This window comes from Rhamphochromis sp. 'chilingali', assembly GCF_963969265.1.
Source record: "Rhamphochromis sp. 'chilingali' genome assembly, chromosome: 21".
Classification (NCBI taxonomy): domain Eukaryota; kingdom Metazoa; phylum Chordata; class Actinopteri; order Cichliformes; family Cichlidae; genus Rhamphochromis; species Rhamphochromis sp. 'chilingali'.
In genome coordinates, this window is record NC_137949.1 from 10048008 (window position 1) to 10065100 (window position 17093).

At 47.8% G+C, this 17093-nt stretch overlaps 4 protein-coding genes across 5 annotated transcripts in view; 2 read left to right on the forward strand and 2 right to left on the reverse strand.

The window, feature by feature from the left end:
* rin3 (Ras and Rab interactor 3) overlaps positions 1-3748 on the forward strand; it is a 31291-nt gene extending 27543 nt beyond the window's left edge. The window contains exons 13-14 of the mRNA XM_080870351.1: positions 1513-1627; positions 2931-3748. Coding sequence (XP_080726477.1) covers positions 1513-1627; positions 2931-3199 — 384 coding nt within the window. The 3' untranslated portion in view covers positions 3200-3748. The remainder of the gene's footprint in view (positions 1-1512; positions 1628-2930) is intronic.
* A 140-nt stretch (positions 3749-3888) lies between these two features.
* pth2 (parathyroid hormone 2) lies at positions 3889-8228 on the forward strand. Of its 2 annotated transcripts, XM_080870360.1 has the most exons (4): positions 3889-5819; positions 7296-7400; positions 7546-7725; positions 8007-8228. In XM_080870360.1, exons 2-4 carry the CDS (start codon positions 7297-7299, stop codon positions 8179-8181), a joined length of 459 nt encoding a protein of 152 aa, XP_080726486.1. In that variant the 5' UTR covers positions 3889-5819; position 7296; the 3' UTR covers positions 8182-8228. The 2 variants fall into 2 exon arrangements, with proteins under 2 accessions (XP_080726486.1, XP_080726485.1); XM_080870359.1 differs by lacking the exon at positions 3889-5819 and having other exon boundaries at positions 6710-7400.
* A 137-nt stretch (positions 8229-8365) lies between these two features.
* tedc1 (tubulin epsilon and delta complex 1) lies at positions 8366-12846 on the reverse strand. Its single transcript, XM_080870358.1, has 8 exons — positions 12357-12846; positions 11309-11390; positions 11034-11233; positions 10826-10963; positions 10417-10479; positions 10076-10162; positions 9814-9951; positions 8366-8895 (listed from the first exon to the last, which is right to left on the reverse strand). Exons 1-8 carry the CDS (start codon positions 12495-12497, stop codon positions 8548-8550), a joined length of 1197 nt encoding a protein of 398 aa, XP_080726484.1. The 5' UTR covers positions 12498-12846; the 3' UTR covers positions 8366-8547.
* A 222-nt stretch (positions 12847-13068) lies between these two features.
* dnal1 (dynein, axonemal, light chain 1) lies at positions 13069-16503 on the reverse strand (the record flags this gene model as incomplete). The annotated part of the gene is given in 10 exon segments (XM_080871122.1): positions 13069-13155; positions 13206-13240; positions 13346-13397; positions 13401-13431; positions 13433-13470; positions 13574-13629; positions 13683-13738; positions 14436-14545; positions 15859-15894; positions 16495-16503. Coding segments are annotated over 10 exon segments (510 nt in total).
* Between the last annotated feature and the right edge of the window lie 590 nt (positions 16504-17093).

The window sequence follows — 17093 nt, forward strand, 5'->3', positions numbered from 1 at the left end:
TAAGGCGCAGGGAACAAACCCTCTCGTCCACCGGGAAAAACCCCAACGTACCGGCAGCAAGCCGAGGGGATATTAGGATACCCACCCCAGCCCGCCGCCTCTCACCAAGGGCAATTCCAGACTGAGACAGAGTCCAGCCCCCCTCCAGGAGACTGGTTCCAGAGCCCAAGCCATGTGTAGAGGTGAGCCCGACTATATCTAGCCGGTACCTCTCAACCTCACGCACTAACTCAGGCTCCTTCCCCACCAGAGAGGTGACATTCCATGTCCCTATTGCCAGTCTTGGCAGCCGGGGGTCAGTCCGCCAGGGCCTCCGCTCCTGGCCGCCACCCAGCACACAATGCACCCGACCCCTGTGGCGCCTCCTGCGGGTGGTGGGCCTGCGGGAGGATGGGCCCATGTCTCCTCTTCGGGCTGTGCCCGGCCGGGCCCCATGGACTAAGGCCCGGCCACCAGACGCTCGCCCTCGGGCACCCTCCCCGGGCATGGCTCCAGGGCGAGGCCCCGGTAACCCTATCCCGGGCAGGGTAAACTGTTCCCTCGGTGTCCTTTTCATAAGGGTCTTATGAATCGCTCTTTGTCTGGTCCCTCACCCAGGGCCAATTTGCCATGGGAGACCCTACCAGGGGGCAAAAGCCCCCAGACAACATAGCCCCTGGGATCCCTGTGACACACAAACCCCTCCACCACGATAAGGTAGCGATTCAAGGAGGAGGAGCCACATGTGTGCACAGTAAAAGTCTAAGTGTGAGAATTATTACTGGAAGGTCTTAAACAAGGTTATAAGATTCAACGTCACCTCAAACGGCATCTCGGTGAAATCATTTGTAAAGTAACTAAATTTAGGATTTAGAAACTACGTAAGAAGACAGATGTTCTCCGCTCAAAGCAAAGACGTTGCAGCTGCATGCGAGACTGTAAGAATCTCCAACTGTGGCAGAATCTCTCAGACAGTCGACCGCTGCCTGGTAAAAACACGGCTGTTAGACAAAGGAAAGGGACCCAGCAGGGAACCCTGAGGTACTCCGTGAGTTCTGTAGCTCTAGTCTTGGTCAGTTTGGAGGTTTTAGTGAATCTGTTTGTGGTTTGTGTGGACTGTAATATCTGCTCTGAACTTCTAAACTGTGTTTCTGGCAGACATCCTCCACGTTACAATAATTAAAAAAATATTAATTTTATTATTAAAAAATGAAATTAAAATGTTTTCAAACTGTTAAAAAATCTAAACTTAAACCAGAAAATCCGATGCTGAAGCTAAAATACACTCAGAGTTTAAAATAACCTGAAACTCATTTAGTTAACGGACGTATTTGAGACAAAGCACAGGTGAAGATAACCACATGGCAGGAAGTCAAACTAAAAGTCAAAGTAAAACAGGAAACTCAAAGTAACAGAAGACTCAGGGACACACGCAATGATAAAACCAAAACTGAATCCAGAAACAAATCTCTGTACATTACAAAAAACCGTATGCAGGCGAGTGAGCGCTCAGACCTCTCTGCTTCTCTGCAGGACTTCCTGACGATATGCTGCCCCGAGATCGGAGCCAACCCCAAAACTCTGGGCGTCCTCCCCATGACCACCATCCAGCAGCTCTCTGAGCAGTGCGCCGCACGCTTCGAACAAGGTAACCCCACGTCGGCCGTCACGGCGGGGACAACGCAAAGCAGCTTTCTTCCTCTGGCAGTCAGAATCAGTGAACATCAGCACACATCTGCTCAGATGAAGCTCTTCACACACAGCAGATTGGCTCTCTGGGTTTTCCTGTTGGTGCACTGCCAGCTCTCACCTAAAAAAAGTAAAAGTGTGCATGTTAGTCCCCATAGGGAAATAGTTCCTCTGCATTTAACCCATTCACCCAGTGAAGCAGTAGGCAGCCACCAGTGCAGCGCCCGGGGAGCAGTGTGTAGGGACGGTACCTTGCTCAGGGGTACCTCAGGGTAGCCGTTCAGTGGAGTCGAACCCCCGACCTTCCAATCATGGGGCCACCACTCTACCTACTGAGCTATCCCTGCCCACCTGGGGTCACCTATCTGCGTCACGGTGGCTGCAGTTAAGTGGAGACAGGCTTGCACCCACGAGGCAACCTGTGCAGTCACCGTGTGATTGACAGGGGGTTACTCAGAGGGAGCTACATGCGTAACCTCCGGGTGACCCCAGGTCACTGCGACTACTTCCAGTTGGAAAAGTGAAAATATTCAAAGCAACCTCTGAACAATCAGTTTTTTCCTGGCAGGTGGCTGCAGCCTTGTTTTTGAGATCGTCTCTTCTTATTGTGTCGTTTTGGTTAACGATAGTTCTAAGATAAAAATCAGAGGCATCGTCCGACCTGCTCGATGTACTCCAGCATCACCTGGAGGTTCATCTTTTTGAAATAAAATATTATCAATCAAGAGAAGAGTAAGAAAATCAAACCAGGCTCCAGACGTCCGGTCCTGATCCATCTCCTCCTATCCCAGCATCCTCCTCTGCATGTCCTTCTTCTGCATCCATGAACCTACTCTGAGGTCTTCCTCTGTTCCATCTTCATCCTCCACCCTCCCTCATCTGCACATGCTCAGACCCTCTGACTGAGCGGCCCCTGTTGCTCACTCTCAGTGAACACCTTCAGCTCCACCATCTCCACCTTTAAACCTTCTTTCCCTCCTGCTGCTGTCCTTGTGTCACGCTCATCTCCACCCCCTCCACCCGCTCCGCCCTGCCTGCACTCCACCTCTCTTGTGTTCTGTCTGCTGACCCGTGTATTCCAGCTCCCTCGCCGACTTTGCGTTGGCTTTCTTGCAATAATCTGCTGGCTGTTTCTTGCTTTGTGAGGCGATGGAGGACACCATGTGTTCCTCTCTGGTTTGGTTTTTACTGCCATGCTGCGACCAGTTTGGACATGTTGGTTCCTGTCTGAGCAGGAAGTGACTCGTGTTTCTCCTCTGCAGACTCCTACACCCTCAGCGTGTACATCGATGGCATCCATCACCCCGTGGCCCAAACAGAGCTCGCCCTCAGCGTGAAGAGTGGCTGCCAGCCAGGAGCCTACTGCTTCGTCTATCACCCCGCCGATCAACCCACCGACGCCCCGCCCCGCCGCACCTGTCCCCTTGACCCGCCGCCGGCTCCACCTGCAGAATGCTTCATCCCTGCAGACATGGCGCCCGCTGACACCGAGGAGCCCAGGGTGAAGGAGGAGAGCCTGATCAGCTTGTAGCTCCTCCCCCATCAGCAGCAGCGGAGATGCTGAGAGGAGGGAAGCAAAAATGAAGCGTTTCCACCTCAGGTGTCATTCGAAGCCTGACGTGGACGAGAGCACGCAGGACAACAGGAAGTTCAGCCATGGCGAAACACGAGCAGCTCGACAAAACACAAGAAAACAAAGACAAACTGAGCTCACAGCGGGCAGGGGTCTGGAACCCCGCCCACTGCGGCAGGACTCACATGTAATGCTAGCATGCACATATATGATCATGTTTGTACTGTTTATGGCCTTTGGATACACGATGCTACTCTCTGCGACGAATTTAACCGAAAGGGAAAGTCAAGTTTTTGGAAACGATGCGAATCATTTTCTCTAAGACCTGGAATAGTATTTAGTAAAAATGAGATATTGTGATTGGCTGAGTTAGGGGTGACTGTCTGAGGCCCGCTCGATCCCTCTGTGGTCGGGTAGACTCTGACGTCTCGTCCTCAAACAAAACCCAACCACACTCCAAAAGTCATCTCACGCTGTCCCTGCTGTTAATAAAGCGCCTGTTACCAATGCTGTGTCCTGTAATGTTTCTCGCTGGGTCACAAGATCCTCAGAGTTTTACCGCTTTGGTAACACAACTCTTATTTTGAAGTTTTTGTTGCACTTTCCAGTCCTGTAGGCGCACTGCTGACACCAGGGGGCGACCTGTCAGTGACCGAAGGCTCCATCCAAACAACTCCAACACTGATGAAGCAGCAGAAATGCTGACGGTACAACAACCTCGCAGCCGCTGATATCTGGGAAGATTCAGCGTCACATGAATCAGCACAGGATCCACAGACAGGAGCTGCAGCTCTCACAGCTCAAGTTTCCCCATTTTCTAAATAAGAGAATTAAAGAATAAATGACTTCAAATAAAAATGTGTGCGTGCAGAATTATGGTAACCACTGCTATCAGTGAGTGAATTAGAGTTCAAACGTGCAGGACGGTGGAGAGAGTCTGTGACATGTGACAGCTTTGAGAGGAGGCACTCAGCGTTTGGTCCACGATGGAGTCAACAGGACTCACCTACGCCCTGATTCACCTACATCTCTCCAGTCTGATCAGTGCCTAAATATCATTTCCAGCAGAATCCGGCGACGGGGATTTCTGATGAGCACAGGCACGGTGAGGAGGCTCACGCTCGGCGTCTGCTGCTCGTTATCCTGTGAGGGTGTTAGACACCTGCTTCCTGTCTGTGGTCATTATTTCCAGCAGCGCCCATAACGAGCTCCTTAAAAGGAGACGAGCTTCCTGTCAGAATCTGTTTTCACCTTTATCTTTGTGCTTCATGACCCACCAAACACACACAGACACAAACACATAACTCAGGTAAGCTCAGTGTGAGCACATCAGGAACCCTCATCATGACTCATTTAATTTTCTGCCTAAGTTTGATCAATAATATAAATCGGCGCTCACAAACCTTTTTTGCGCCACAGACCGGTTTATGTCCGACAATATTTTCACAGACCGGCCTTTAAAGGTTCACGGATGAATACAACCAAATAAAACCAGTATTATTCATAACACACGGGAACAGACCCAGAGAAACAGAGTTAACGTTAAAAAACCGATAAAACCCTGAAAAACATACATTTCACACCCGAGCCTCAACTCTCACAGACGGTGACACGGGGGTTGGGGGCCGCTGATATAAAATATAGATTCTATTAATATGAAGGTTTGTTGAAACACCAGCCGCACACTGGAGGGCGGGAAGTTTCAGCAACAGCGAGCTGATCGGGAAAGGAGACAGGTGGGACTGAAGGTGGGCGGAGCAGGTCCTCTGTGGTAAAATGACCTGAAACACCTTTGATGCCACCGTCCTCTAGCAGCACGTGGACGCTGTGGTCCTCAGTAACTCTGGGACGTCCTGCAGGAATCATCCCTGGGACACGTTTGACGATCTGAGGTGCTTCAGCGCCACGCAGGAAACGTCTGTGCTCACATCGCCCACAGTTTGTGTTAGTGGCCTTCACCGTGGATAAGGACGCCTCGTTAACCTGTCAGTGTGGAGGAAGCTCAGACAGGTGTGTGTGTCTCTATTTATGAACGCGTTTTCTGTTTTTCATGATGATTTATTTTCTTGTTATTCCAGAGAGAACATTTCTCACGTCCTATAAAGCTTCTCTGTTTGGCACGAATGAACAGTCCTGCACGTATGCACACACACACGCACGCTCTGTAATGAGGACGCTGGCCCTCTGCAGCAGCACCGTGACTAACAGTCTTTGAAACGGGACACTAACAAGCTAACGGCGTCCTCGGCACTGAACCACAGCTGGATTGATCTGGTGAGGGGTGTACATGCTTCAGTGTGTGTGTGTGTGCGCGTGTGTGTGGGGGGGGGCTCAGACCCTCCACAGTAAGCTGTATATAAGTATGAAAGACCACCATTCATCTGCACAGGGCGAAGCGTCAACCAAGAAGCACGAGTGAGGATCTATTCTTTCTATTCAAACTTTATTGTGTTGACAGGAAGCAGAAATCTGAGCGGCTGGGACAGAGTCGCCTGGAGCTCTGCTCAGTTTCTGGTTGGTTTCTCTCCCCGAGTGACGCGAGCAGCTCCGAGGAGACACAGCGACACCTGAGCAGCAGGTAAGAAGTGCCAAACTGGCACTGAAATAAGACATAATGTGGATTGCACAACACTGGTCACTACATTCTTCATTTCCAGTTAATACTTGTACAGCTGCTGTTATTGTGTATATATTTATTTATATTTCTTCATACATTCTTATATAGTTCTATATTGTGTATTTTGTTGTACAGTTATTTAATTTTCAACTTTAATTTATATATTTTATCTTATTCTTTCCCAGTTAAATTTACCCTTCATTCTAATTTGTGTTGTACAGTTATTTCATTTTTAACCTTAATTTATATTTTATTCCTTCCTAGTAAAATTTACCCTTTTTAATTTTTCATATTTATTTCCTATCTTATTCATAGCCTTTTCCTTTTTTGTTTTCTTTAGGTCACGAGCAGTTGTCCAAGCATTTCACTGCATATCGTACTGTGTATGACTGTGTACGTGACAAATAAAATTTGAATTTGAGATCAGGTTAGTCCCTCACAGTGCGCCAAATTCAGTCCGGCATCAGATCAGGGTGAAACTGGCGGAGGCGTGACGGCACACATCGGCTCCAATCAGAATACGTCTTCATGATTGCTGAACTAACTTGATTGGAGTATAAAAAGCGTCCGTGTCCGCCTGCACAGGCGAATAAGTCAAATAAGCTACATTTAAAAAACACCACAGTGGTGACATCACTCGACTTCCTGTGAAAAGAGTAATGGATTACATGAGCCCAGTTTGAGTATAACGTGACGGCGCCGCCTCCTTCATCACCGCTGTTTACATCTAAGAACATTCGTCTGAATCATCGTTAATGTTTGTTTTGTCACTGTGACGCCTGTCATCACGCCCGAACAATCAAACGCTTTTAACTGTATGTGATTTAATCACTATTATTATTATTATTATTATTATTATTATTATTATTATTATATGTGCTGAAGAGACTGAGGAAATAATATTTCATGAAAGCTGCGGAAGCGTTGCCACGGTGATAAAAAAAATGACACCTGCGGTCTATGAAAAAGTCACGAAGCTGTCGTCGTTATGAAAACAATGCCAGCGAATCCTGCAATATTACAATAATGAAAAAAAAAATCAATGTTAAGAACGTGCCCATGTCAGCCCGCTGCAGAGAGACGACAGCCATGCCAAACAGGTGTCTCCGGGGTTAAAGGTCAGCTCAGCCCGATTAACTTCCAGGCACCAAAAGCTCCTCGTTAGGGCTCAAACTCGCTGTTTCACGGTCGCCTGAGAAATAATGAGCCAGAGGCGAGCGGTGACCTCGGGGTCAGGGCGCCGTGGTTTACAGCCGCTCTGTCAGCCTCAGATTGAAACACGTGACGCGCACACCTGAAGCCAGACTTTGGTCCTCAATGCAGAATAAAAATGTTTAGGAATTACATCAGTGACCATCATTCTCCGGAGGAGGTGCTGCAACGTGACATCACAACGAGCTTCATGAAACTGAAAATTCTTCTTCTGTTTGTTTTTAGGATGTCTCAGCTTCCTGTTTTTCCCCGCACGTGCGTCCCGCTGCTTTGCATTCTGGGTATGATCTTGCTGACGTCTGGCTTCCCTCAGCCTCGCCTTCCTCTCAGGTGGGTACGCTCCGAACCAATGAATGAGCCAGACACTCTGCCGGACATTGGAAAGAGGATTTCACCTCCTACGGAGGCCTGAGGGTGCCGTGTGAATGATGTTTACATGACGTTGTGATGTCACTGTGATCTCGTCCAATCGCAGAAGTTTGGAAGATTCGGAGGAACACAAACGAGTCGACTGGGACGTCCTCTACCCTTCCATCTCTCTCCGTGATTGGAGCATCCAAATGATGTCAGCGCCCGGCCTTAGAGCAGCAGCCAACAGCAAAGCAGGACTGATGAGGGAGGCGTGGCTATTTGCTCCAGAGGGGGCGGAGACAAGGTACAGCTGGGCAAAACTGATAAATTCATAATGAAACATCATAGACTGTATATGAAAGAAGGACAATGATGAAAAACATTAAACCTGCATTCTTTCTAGCGTCCAGCAGGGGGAGACTCTTCTATCTGTACAAAGCAGTCTGATTGGATAGAAAAATAAAGACTGGTTTATTATTATTATTGTTGTTATTATTATGAAATTAACAAACAGTCAAACTTAAACGGGGAAAAATTGACTCTCCCATTTAAACAGTGGTGCACTGTGTTGTTTTCTGTCTGTAGTGTGGAGGGGGCGTGGCCTGCAGAATGGTCGTCTCCGGGAGCCGGGATGGCGAAGAGGAACTTGGTGGTGGCCGACGACGCGGCTTTCAGGGAGAAGAGCAAGCTGCTCACCTCCATGGAGAGGCAGAAGTGGCTCAATTCATACATGCAGAAACTGCTGGTGGTGAATTCGTGACGTGTCTCCACGGTCGCCAGAAATTTACCCGACGACAAGTCCCAGAAATTTACCCGACGACAGAAAACATCAGAAGCTGGAATCTGTTTAATTTCTAAAATGTTTAAATTTAAAGTGACTCTTTTGGCTCTGCTGAAAACAACTTTGTGTTTAATTTGATGAATGAATAAATATGCAAATGATGTTTTTGACGCCTGTAGTTTGACTTCACAACATTTCATGTATCGGACCAACATATCCAGTTATGACGGTGTGTGTTTATCAGTTATTAAATGCTCTGAGTGACTCGTATGCAGCAGCTGTTTCAGTCTCTGCAGAGACGATAACGTCCTCACAGCTTCTGCTCCACCAGTTTAAACTGGACGCTCACGGTGGAATCAGCACCAGCTCTTCCAGCCTGCCGATCGTCTCCTGCAGCTTCGTCCTGTTGGTCAGCCTCTGCTCGTCCCTCCTCTTCATCAGCACGGCCTCTGCATGAAGAAGCAGCGCCACGGCCTCGGACGCCGGGAGCTCGTTTGGAGGCTCCGCCTGCCCACCGGGGCCTCTGGCCGGGCGCCTCCTCGGCTCCTCCAGCTGAGGCCTCACTCGGCAGACTTGTGAGAGGGAGGGCATGGATGGGAAGGAGGAGAGAACAGGAGGGAGGGACAAGGAGACGCCAAACCTCTCTCCTCCTTCTCTGTCCTTACCATCTCCTCCTTGTCTCCTCTGTCCTCCCTGCAGGAGCACAAATATCAGTATAAACACCATAAACGTCCATGTAAGTAGCCTGATTAGAAAACACTGCACATATTTTCACTGCAGATGACACCCAGCTCTATCTGTCCATGAAGCCAGATAACACACACCAATGAGTTAAACTGCAGGAATGTCTTAAAGACATAAAGACCTGGATGGCCGCTAACTTTCTGCTTCTTAATTCAGATAAAACTGAGGTTATTGTACTCGGCCCTGAAAATCTTAGAAATATAGTATCTAAGCAGATTCTTCCTCTGGATGGCATTACCTTGGCCTCCAGTAACGCTGTGAGGAACCTTGGAGTCATTGTTGACCAGGACATGTCATTCAACGCACATATTAAACACATATGTAAGACTGCTTTCTTGCAAGACTGATAGAGAAAAACTAGTTCATGCTACTTCCTGTTAAAAAGGAATTCTTCCTCCCCACTGCTGCTCACAGCGGGTCGTGTGATTGTTGGGCCGCTGCATACTGAGTCCGTACCCTTCAGCTGTGCTTTGGTGCTTCATAAATAAAACTCAAACTAAAAATTGAAATGGAGTTAGGCTCCGTTATGTTGGATGTCGTCAAGGCGACTGCCTGCAATCTGAGTAAAGCACAGAACAACAAAGAATCATGGGAAATGCTCGAAGCCCGCACAGCATCGATTTGAGTTTAAACATCTATGGAACATCACGGTTCGGTCTGCAGGTTTTCCATGCATCAGCATCACTCTGAAACTGACGCAGTCAATGTGGGGTGGGACAGATCCACTGTGACAAAGGGGCAAATTTCCACCTAACCGAGACGTTTTCAGTGCCTACATCTGACTGAATGCTTTCTAATGAGGAGAAATCTGTCCCATTTAGGACAAAAGTAAGGACCTGTGTTGGCTGACCTCTGCGTGCTGCTCACCTGAGCTGCAGGCAGTCCCAGCAGCACCGCCTCCAGCTTCTCCAGCCTGCTGTTTCCATGATAACACACTCTGGGGTTCTCATTGGTTAGATGTTTGGGCCTCCCGGTGATGGGATCTTTCAGGTCCACAACGCTGTCCTACAGTCACACACACACACACAGCATCACTTCCTCTAACATTGCTGTTTCAGCCACTCTGCTGTGAAGCTGATTACTTTTTTAAATTCATCATATTTTCATGGTGTGAGAACCACAAACGCACCATCCAAGTCCAGAAGACATCCTCCACCTGCTTCCACTTCAGGTACGCCTCCAGGAGGCTGCACAGCTGCTGCAGAGAAACGCAGTCCTGCAGCAGAAGGACACGCCTGTCAGCTCCTCCTGTTATAAACTTATCAGTACTGTTCAATCAGCAGCTGGTAGCCCCGCCCTAAACCCTCCCTCCTCCTGCTCCCTTGTATCGCTAAAGGCAACGTCATCTCCAAATACGCACAGACCATAAGCTAGTCTGAGCTCAGAGATCTGCTCACTTCCTCACAGACCTCACTGCTGGAAGCTGCCTCCATCTTTCATATACAGAGTTTGTGAAACACTCAGACGTACCTCCTCGAGTGCAGCCGAGCTCTGCTCAGAGGACGGCGTCGGGGTGACGCTCGCAGAAAGAACCTGAACACACAGTTGGTTTAATTTGGTTTAGTGAACATGAAGTGGAGAATATCCGTGACAAAAGTGGAAATCCTGGCATGAGTGGAAACAGTAATGTGGATTTATGGTCCAGGCTCGCAGCAGCCCTGTGAGCTGGAGGTTAGCACGGCTCTGACTGGGAGCGTCAGTGCTGGGATGTATTTCTAAATTGGGAAGCTGTTTCGAGCTTGTTGTGTTCATAATATAATATAGAACATTGTGTTTCACGTCATTGAGCTAAATGTGTCTGACTCAGTTTGTTTGAAAGTGGAACTGCTGTTTCTGATTATTCTAATGTCACGTGAATGAAAGGGTGAGGTTTCCTCACAGCGTGCAGAGCTCGGGTTTGCTCTCGTAGCATCGACAGCAGCATCCGTCTCTGATGTCTCAGGCAGCCAATGAGCCACTGGAGTCTCCTCAGGGAGGCGGAGTCTACATGGAGGTCAGCAGGAAGGTGTGGCAGCACCTGACAGAGAGGGAGAACACAGGTAAGCACACATGGGGGAGGCTCACCTGCACGCTGCCGTGGTACTCACAGGTGTGCACGTGAGCAGCATCCTGTCCAGCTTTTGCACTCTCTTCATCACCACGCTCTCCAGCGCTCCGGTGGCGAGCAGCCAGCCGAGCGCCAGGAGGAGTTCCCGGCTGGAGGCTGCGCCTCCTCCTTCTCCCTCATACATCCAGTCAGCGTGAAAGCCGCTCTGCCACAAGCCGGCGGCCACGAGCTTCCTGCGCTCTGAGGAAAAGCACCAATCAAACGTCACTTACAGTGTGCACGAGCAAAGTTAGGGCGAGATGAAGAAGTGCTGACCTGCTGTCGGCTCAGAGCTGTCACAGGAAACGACGCTGGTGGTCTGAAGGATGTCGGCGAGCAGCTGCCAAAACGGATCTTCCTGAAAATCCAGCGAGACGCTGAGTTAGTCCAATCAGGAAGAGGAGGAAGTGTGCACGATGTGACACACACACACACACACACACACACACACACACACACACACACACACACACACACACACACACACCTGAAACTACTACATGTGTGGATGTGTTCAAATGTCCAAGCTTTACACACATTTAATATTTGTGGCTTTCTTTTCACTGAGGTGAAGATCACCTGGATCGTCACATGACGTGTACGCTGAGTTCAAGCACCAGTGGAAAACTAAAGACTGCAGTCAGTCCTCAGGAACACATTTAGCAGCTCCAGATCTCTTGAAGGCTGAATTTTGAACCAGCCTGAACTCACACTGACCATACAGTTTGACCCCGCCAGCCCCCGACTCCCCTCTGTACACAGACTATGCAAATTACCATCAGTGCTGTGCAATAGCAACAACAATAACAATAAATACAAACCCTTATTTATTTGTTTTTAATCTCATTGTATGTGTGTATAGTTACAATAAAATCCGTTCTATTGTATTGAAAACAGTGGTGACCCCGTCACACCCCACCATCCCAGCACCTGCTTCCCTGAGCACACCTTCCAGCATCATCCGCACAAACCCGAACTCAGCGTGATTATCGAGCCCTTTGCTGCCTCTATGTCACCTGCAGATGTCACTGCAGCCAAGCTGTGGATGAGTGAATGAAGCGAGCTGGTGCTGGTTCACGCTCCACGTTCACAGCACCAGCTCTTACTGACTGGAGGGGAAAGATGCTCTTCTCCTCGTCTGTCCACCCCCCTCTGACATTTCAGAAACCCAGCTCTTAAATCTCTTTTCTTCTTCTTCTCTTGGAGCTTCAGCAGCTCGTCTCCATCACGTGCAGTCCTGTGATTGGCTAATTGGATACTTATGTAAACGAGCGGTTGACCAGGTGTACCTAATAAAGCGGCCGGTGACGTGCTCCTGACTCACCTGGACCGCGTCTCCAAACTTGGCCCGTCGGAACGAGTCCGGGGGGGGCACGGAGTCCAGCCCCGCGGCCGCCAGCAGCCTGCACAGAGCCGCGATCACGTGCTTCACCTGCTTCACGTGCACGTCTGCGCTCCTCTTCATCGCAGCAGCTGGACAGATGTTCTCTCTGCCGTCAGTCTGTTGGCATTTCGCGGCTAACGTGTTTACTTCCGGGTCCGAGGCCGTTACCAAGGAAGGGAATAAGCCGCAGATTGATGTTCGTCGTAACCAATCAGAAGATAGATCCTGAGGCGGTGGGTGGGGCGTAAGTTCATTATTATTTTTTCGTGTTCGTTTCTATCTAAACTTTATTGATAACAGTGCCCTGTGACAGAAACATCAAACATGCCCCCCTCTGATAGAACTCTCCGATAGAGTCCAGTAGAAACAGTAAAGCTCGTTTCTGATTGGTCAGTCTTCCTCTAACCTGAAGGAGTCGCACAGCTGAAACCTGAAAGTTTACCCAGAATGCACTCTGTTGTAGTTTCCTGCAGCGTTTCTGCTCCTCGTGTCACAGACGTCCAATATATTTGAATCATCTGATCTTAAAGCCAACTGTGAGAAACCTTCCAGCAGTGATTATTCTTAAAAAAATCAAAAGTATTTATTTAAATGATCAGAATCACTGAAAATCATAAAGGAACCGTCACAACGTATGAACACGAACTCTGAGTCACTTAAAGCTGTAACATTGGACCAGCTGCAAACAGCTGTTAGAAGCCGAGGCATTCTCCAGCGTCTGCAGCACAGTCCCGAGCTGCTGTTACAAAAGAGAAAGTCCGTTATAAGACGAACAGCGGTGCGACGAACCACAGGCGGCAGCTCCGCCAGCCTCATGAACTCACCTGCACGCATCACATCCAGATCCCACCAATCAGCAACAAGGAGAAACTTAAAAACAAATTGGTTTGAGTGAGTATTCCTGAAGCCTCGGTTCTTTTTGAACTTACTCCAGTCTTTCACCAGGTTGTTGGACATGTACAGGACTCTCAGGCTCTTCAGTCACTGGATTCCATTCAGCTTCTCCAACTGGTTATGAGACCCACAGCTGTTCCAGCGTGTCATCTACGGCCTCCTACACGCGCGCGCGCGCGCGCGCGCGCACACACACACACACACACACACAGCTTTACAGACACACACCGGCCACCTTCTCAGCCTCCGTATTCGTGGCTTACCAGCTCGGTGAGCAGTCTGATGTTGTTCCTCCCTAAAGACAAGATCTTCAGGTTCTCTGGAAGGACACAACATCACATTACACACTGACTGTGTGTGTGTGTCACTCACTCAGGCCGTTGAGGTTGGTTATTTTCTCTTTGCAGTTCGTGGACAGAGACAGTTGCCTGTGGAGGAAGAAGCAACAGGTCAAAGACACTGACGCTCCTGCTCCCATGTGCCCCTCACACTGTTCTGTAAATAACTGAAGCTCTGACTCTGTTGTGTATGTACAATGACATTAAAGGCTGTTCTGTCTAATATGAGTGGGCAGATCTATAAAGCGCAGTCAACATTTACACTCCACACACTGCCGCTTCATCCGTCAACGCAACCTGTCAACTTAGGCCTGATCGGAGGCGAATGAACTGATTCATTTGAAACAGAGATTAAATGTATATTGGTGAGTGGAGCCACTGACGGCGAGCTTCTGTGTTTCGTGATGAGTGTTCAGGGACCGTCTTCAAACTGAAACCCATTAAAAAGACTCATCGAGTGAAATGCACCCTGGGAGTCGTAGTTACGCGTCTCCTTCAGGTTTCAGCGTTTGAGTCGAGCTGCTCGGAGTCGTGCCTGCAGAAGCATCTGAACCTGGGCTGAGAATCTGAGCCGGGCAACACGGGCCTGAAAACGCCACGAACACTTTAATTGACCAATCGGCTGTGAGAAAAGTGCACCTGACATGTTTAATCAGACGTGTGCATGCAAGCTTTATTTCAGCTCTAATGGACTGTTGTGTTATAAACTCCTGAGTCTGAGTCCCTCTTAGGCTCCCAAATGATGTCTGTGAGAGTCGATGAGACGCCGTCCGTCTGCAGGACTCACTCGCAGTTCATCAGCGTGGACAGCGACGAGTCCATCTTCTCTATCTGAGGAATCTGACCGTATAGTTTAACGACTTTTGCCTCGCTCAGTTTCTCTCCTGACTGCTTCTCCTGCACACACACACACACAGACATTATTACATACATGTACATACTGTTGTAAGTGCGCTGTTATTGTCTGACCGCCGTCCCGTGGCAGTGAAAGTGGTGATGGCGTGTGAAACAAAAGATAAGATAAGATAAGATAAGATAACTCTTTATTGTCATTGCACAGTCATACATAGTACAGTAGTACAATGAAATTGGAAAAACTGTCCTACGTCGGCACTACATATAACACAACACGACACGATATGACACATCACAACGTAACAAACAACACAACACAGTATATTAACTTAGTATAAAAAAGAATAAGTGTATGTGTATTGCACACTGTTATTATTGCACATTAATTATTATTGCACCTTTATATAAATATAAATATTATTGTTATCGTTTTAAACATTGTTACCTCCCCCTAAAAAGTCCAGGGAGGTATCCAGTCAGGTCAGCTATTTACATTGATCAGGGCTATTGCCCTGTTGTAAAAGCTGTCCTTGAGTCTATTTGTTCGGGACCTCAGCAGCCTGAACCTCCTGCCAGACGGCAGCAGCTTAAACACCCGGTGTCCTGGGTGTGTGCAGTCCCGTAGGATGCTGCGTGCCCTCTTGAGACAGCGAGTGCTGTACAGGTCCTTCAGGGAGGGAAGAGGATGTCCAATGATTTTTTGGGCCATGTTGATGACCCTCTGGAGTGCCTTTCTGTGTGCTGTGGTGCAGCTGGAGAACCACACACCGATGCAATATGTCAGCACACTTTCAATGGAGCAGCGGTAGAAGACGGTCAGCAGCTCCTTCTTCAGGTCCATTTTTCTGAGGATTCTCAGAAAGTGGAGACGCTGTTGGGCCTTCTTTAAGACCGCAGAGGTGTTAGAGCTCCATTGGAGGTCTGTGTCTATGTGCACACCCAGAAACTTGAAACTGGAGACGAGCACAGACTTTGAGATAAACTGTGCAATCGTCTGTCCGGTGGAGATAAATGAGTCTGTGTGGGATATAACTTCTGTTTGATTATGATCGTTATTCCATTACACGAATGTTTTCCCGACGCTCCGTCATAAACACAAAGACTGTCTGAGCTCTGAGGGATCTTCACAAACTGTGACGCTATTTTTCAAAGACCTGATTGGTCCGTACGTAGGGATGTCACGCATGAGGATCTCTAATCTTGAACATTATCTGCTCCAGAGCAGGTTGGTTCTATAGTATCAGTTACCATGGTTACCTGATTAAAATCCTCCCCAAATCATAGTGCAGGCATCTGAAGTTAACTTACTCAGACTTTAATAAAGACTGTGTGTGTGTGTGTGTGTGTCTCACTCATTTGGCCAGCGCGTCTCTCACAGTCGTGGCTTTGGCCTGGAAACAGTCAGACAGGCAGGGTTTACACTCTGCTTTGGTTCATGTTAATAACTCTGAATAAAAGCCATCTTTAAATCAACAACAACATGAATTCATTGTATGTTTTATATTTGTGGTTTGTGCTGTTGATCCTGTACACATGGCGCTCATATTCTCCACAGGGAGGGGATTTTGAGCCACAGTGCTGTAACCATGGAAAGCAGCCTGACTACGACCCTGTGAAACAGTGCCATCTGTTCCTATGGAAACCACAACTCTCCTCATCAACCGTTATTTCATTTATTTTGGACAAAAACGCTTTTTCCCCCACGATTTCCTGGATAAGAACTGCTCTACCCACAATCACACACTGAAGCGACGTCTTTGATTGGTGCAGGTCGCCGTTACCATGGAAAAGTTTAAACCCGCGAACGCTCGAATGTTGCCGAATCAAACAAGCTAAGAACTCGTTAAAGTTAGCCTGTTAGCCGCCGTAGCGCTGTTTCCAGCGGGTCGAAGAAGAGACTCCATCTTTCTCTCCTTTGCTAATAAACAAAGGAATACAAATAACAATAACTTAAAAAAACACAAAGAGCCCCCCAAAAAGAACCTACAAACATTCACCATGTCAGCAACTGATGGCTCCTCCTGTTGCTATGGTAAACCAACTGCGCCTGCGTACTAGAAACACTTGACCCAGATTTATGTAAAATAAATGAGCTTTTAAATTCTGTTGTTAAGTCAGATAAAAAAAAGGGTCTATAAATTATTTGACGCTATGAAATTATGCCTGTGTGAGATAATATTTTAATTTATTATTGTTAAATTATCTATTAAACAAAACGTTTCATTCTAATTTGAGCGATGAAAGAAATTGTCACTCAAATTAGATTTTTAAATGTAAAAATTTCTTTAAAATACGTTAAAAATATATTAAAGTCCAATATAATAGAACAAATACAGCTGAATGGAAATGTCAGAGGCAGTGTTCCTGTCTGCCTTTCCTCTGTTTTCTCTCATCATCTCTGGTCATTCAGGGGTCATTCTTTGTGAGACTGGGTGTCATATATTTATAATGTTTTGAAACATTAAATGTTTTTCACTGTTCTTTGTCTGTAACTTGTTTTCCCTCCAATCTGTCATGTTTTTACGGGAGCTGGTGTCTGCTGGAATGTTGATGATCAGTCACAGATCTGCAGACCTCTCAGTCGTCATTT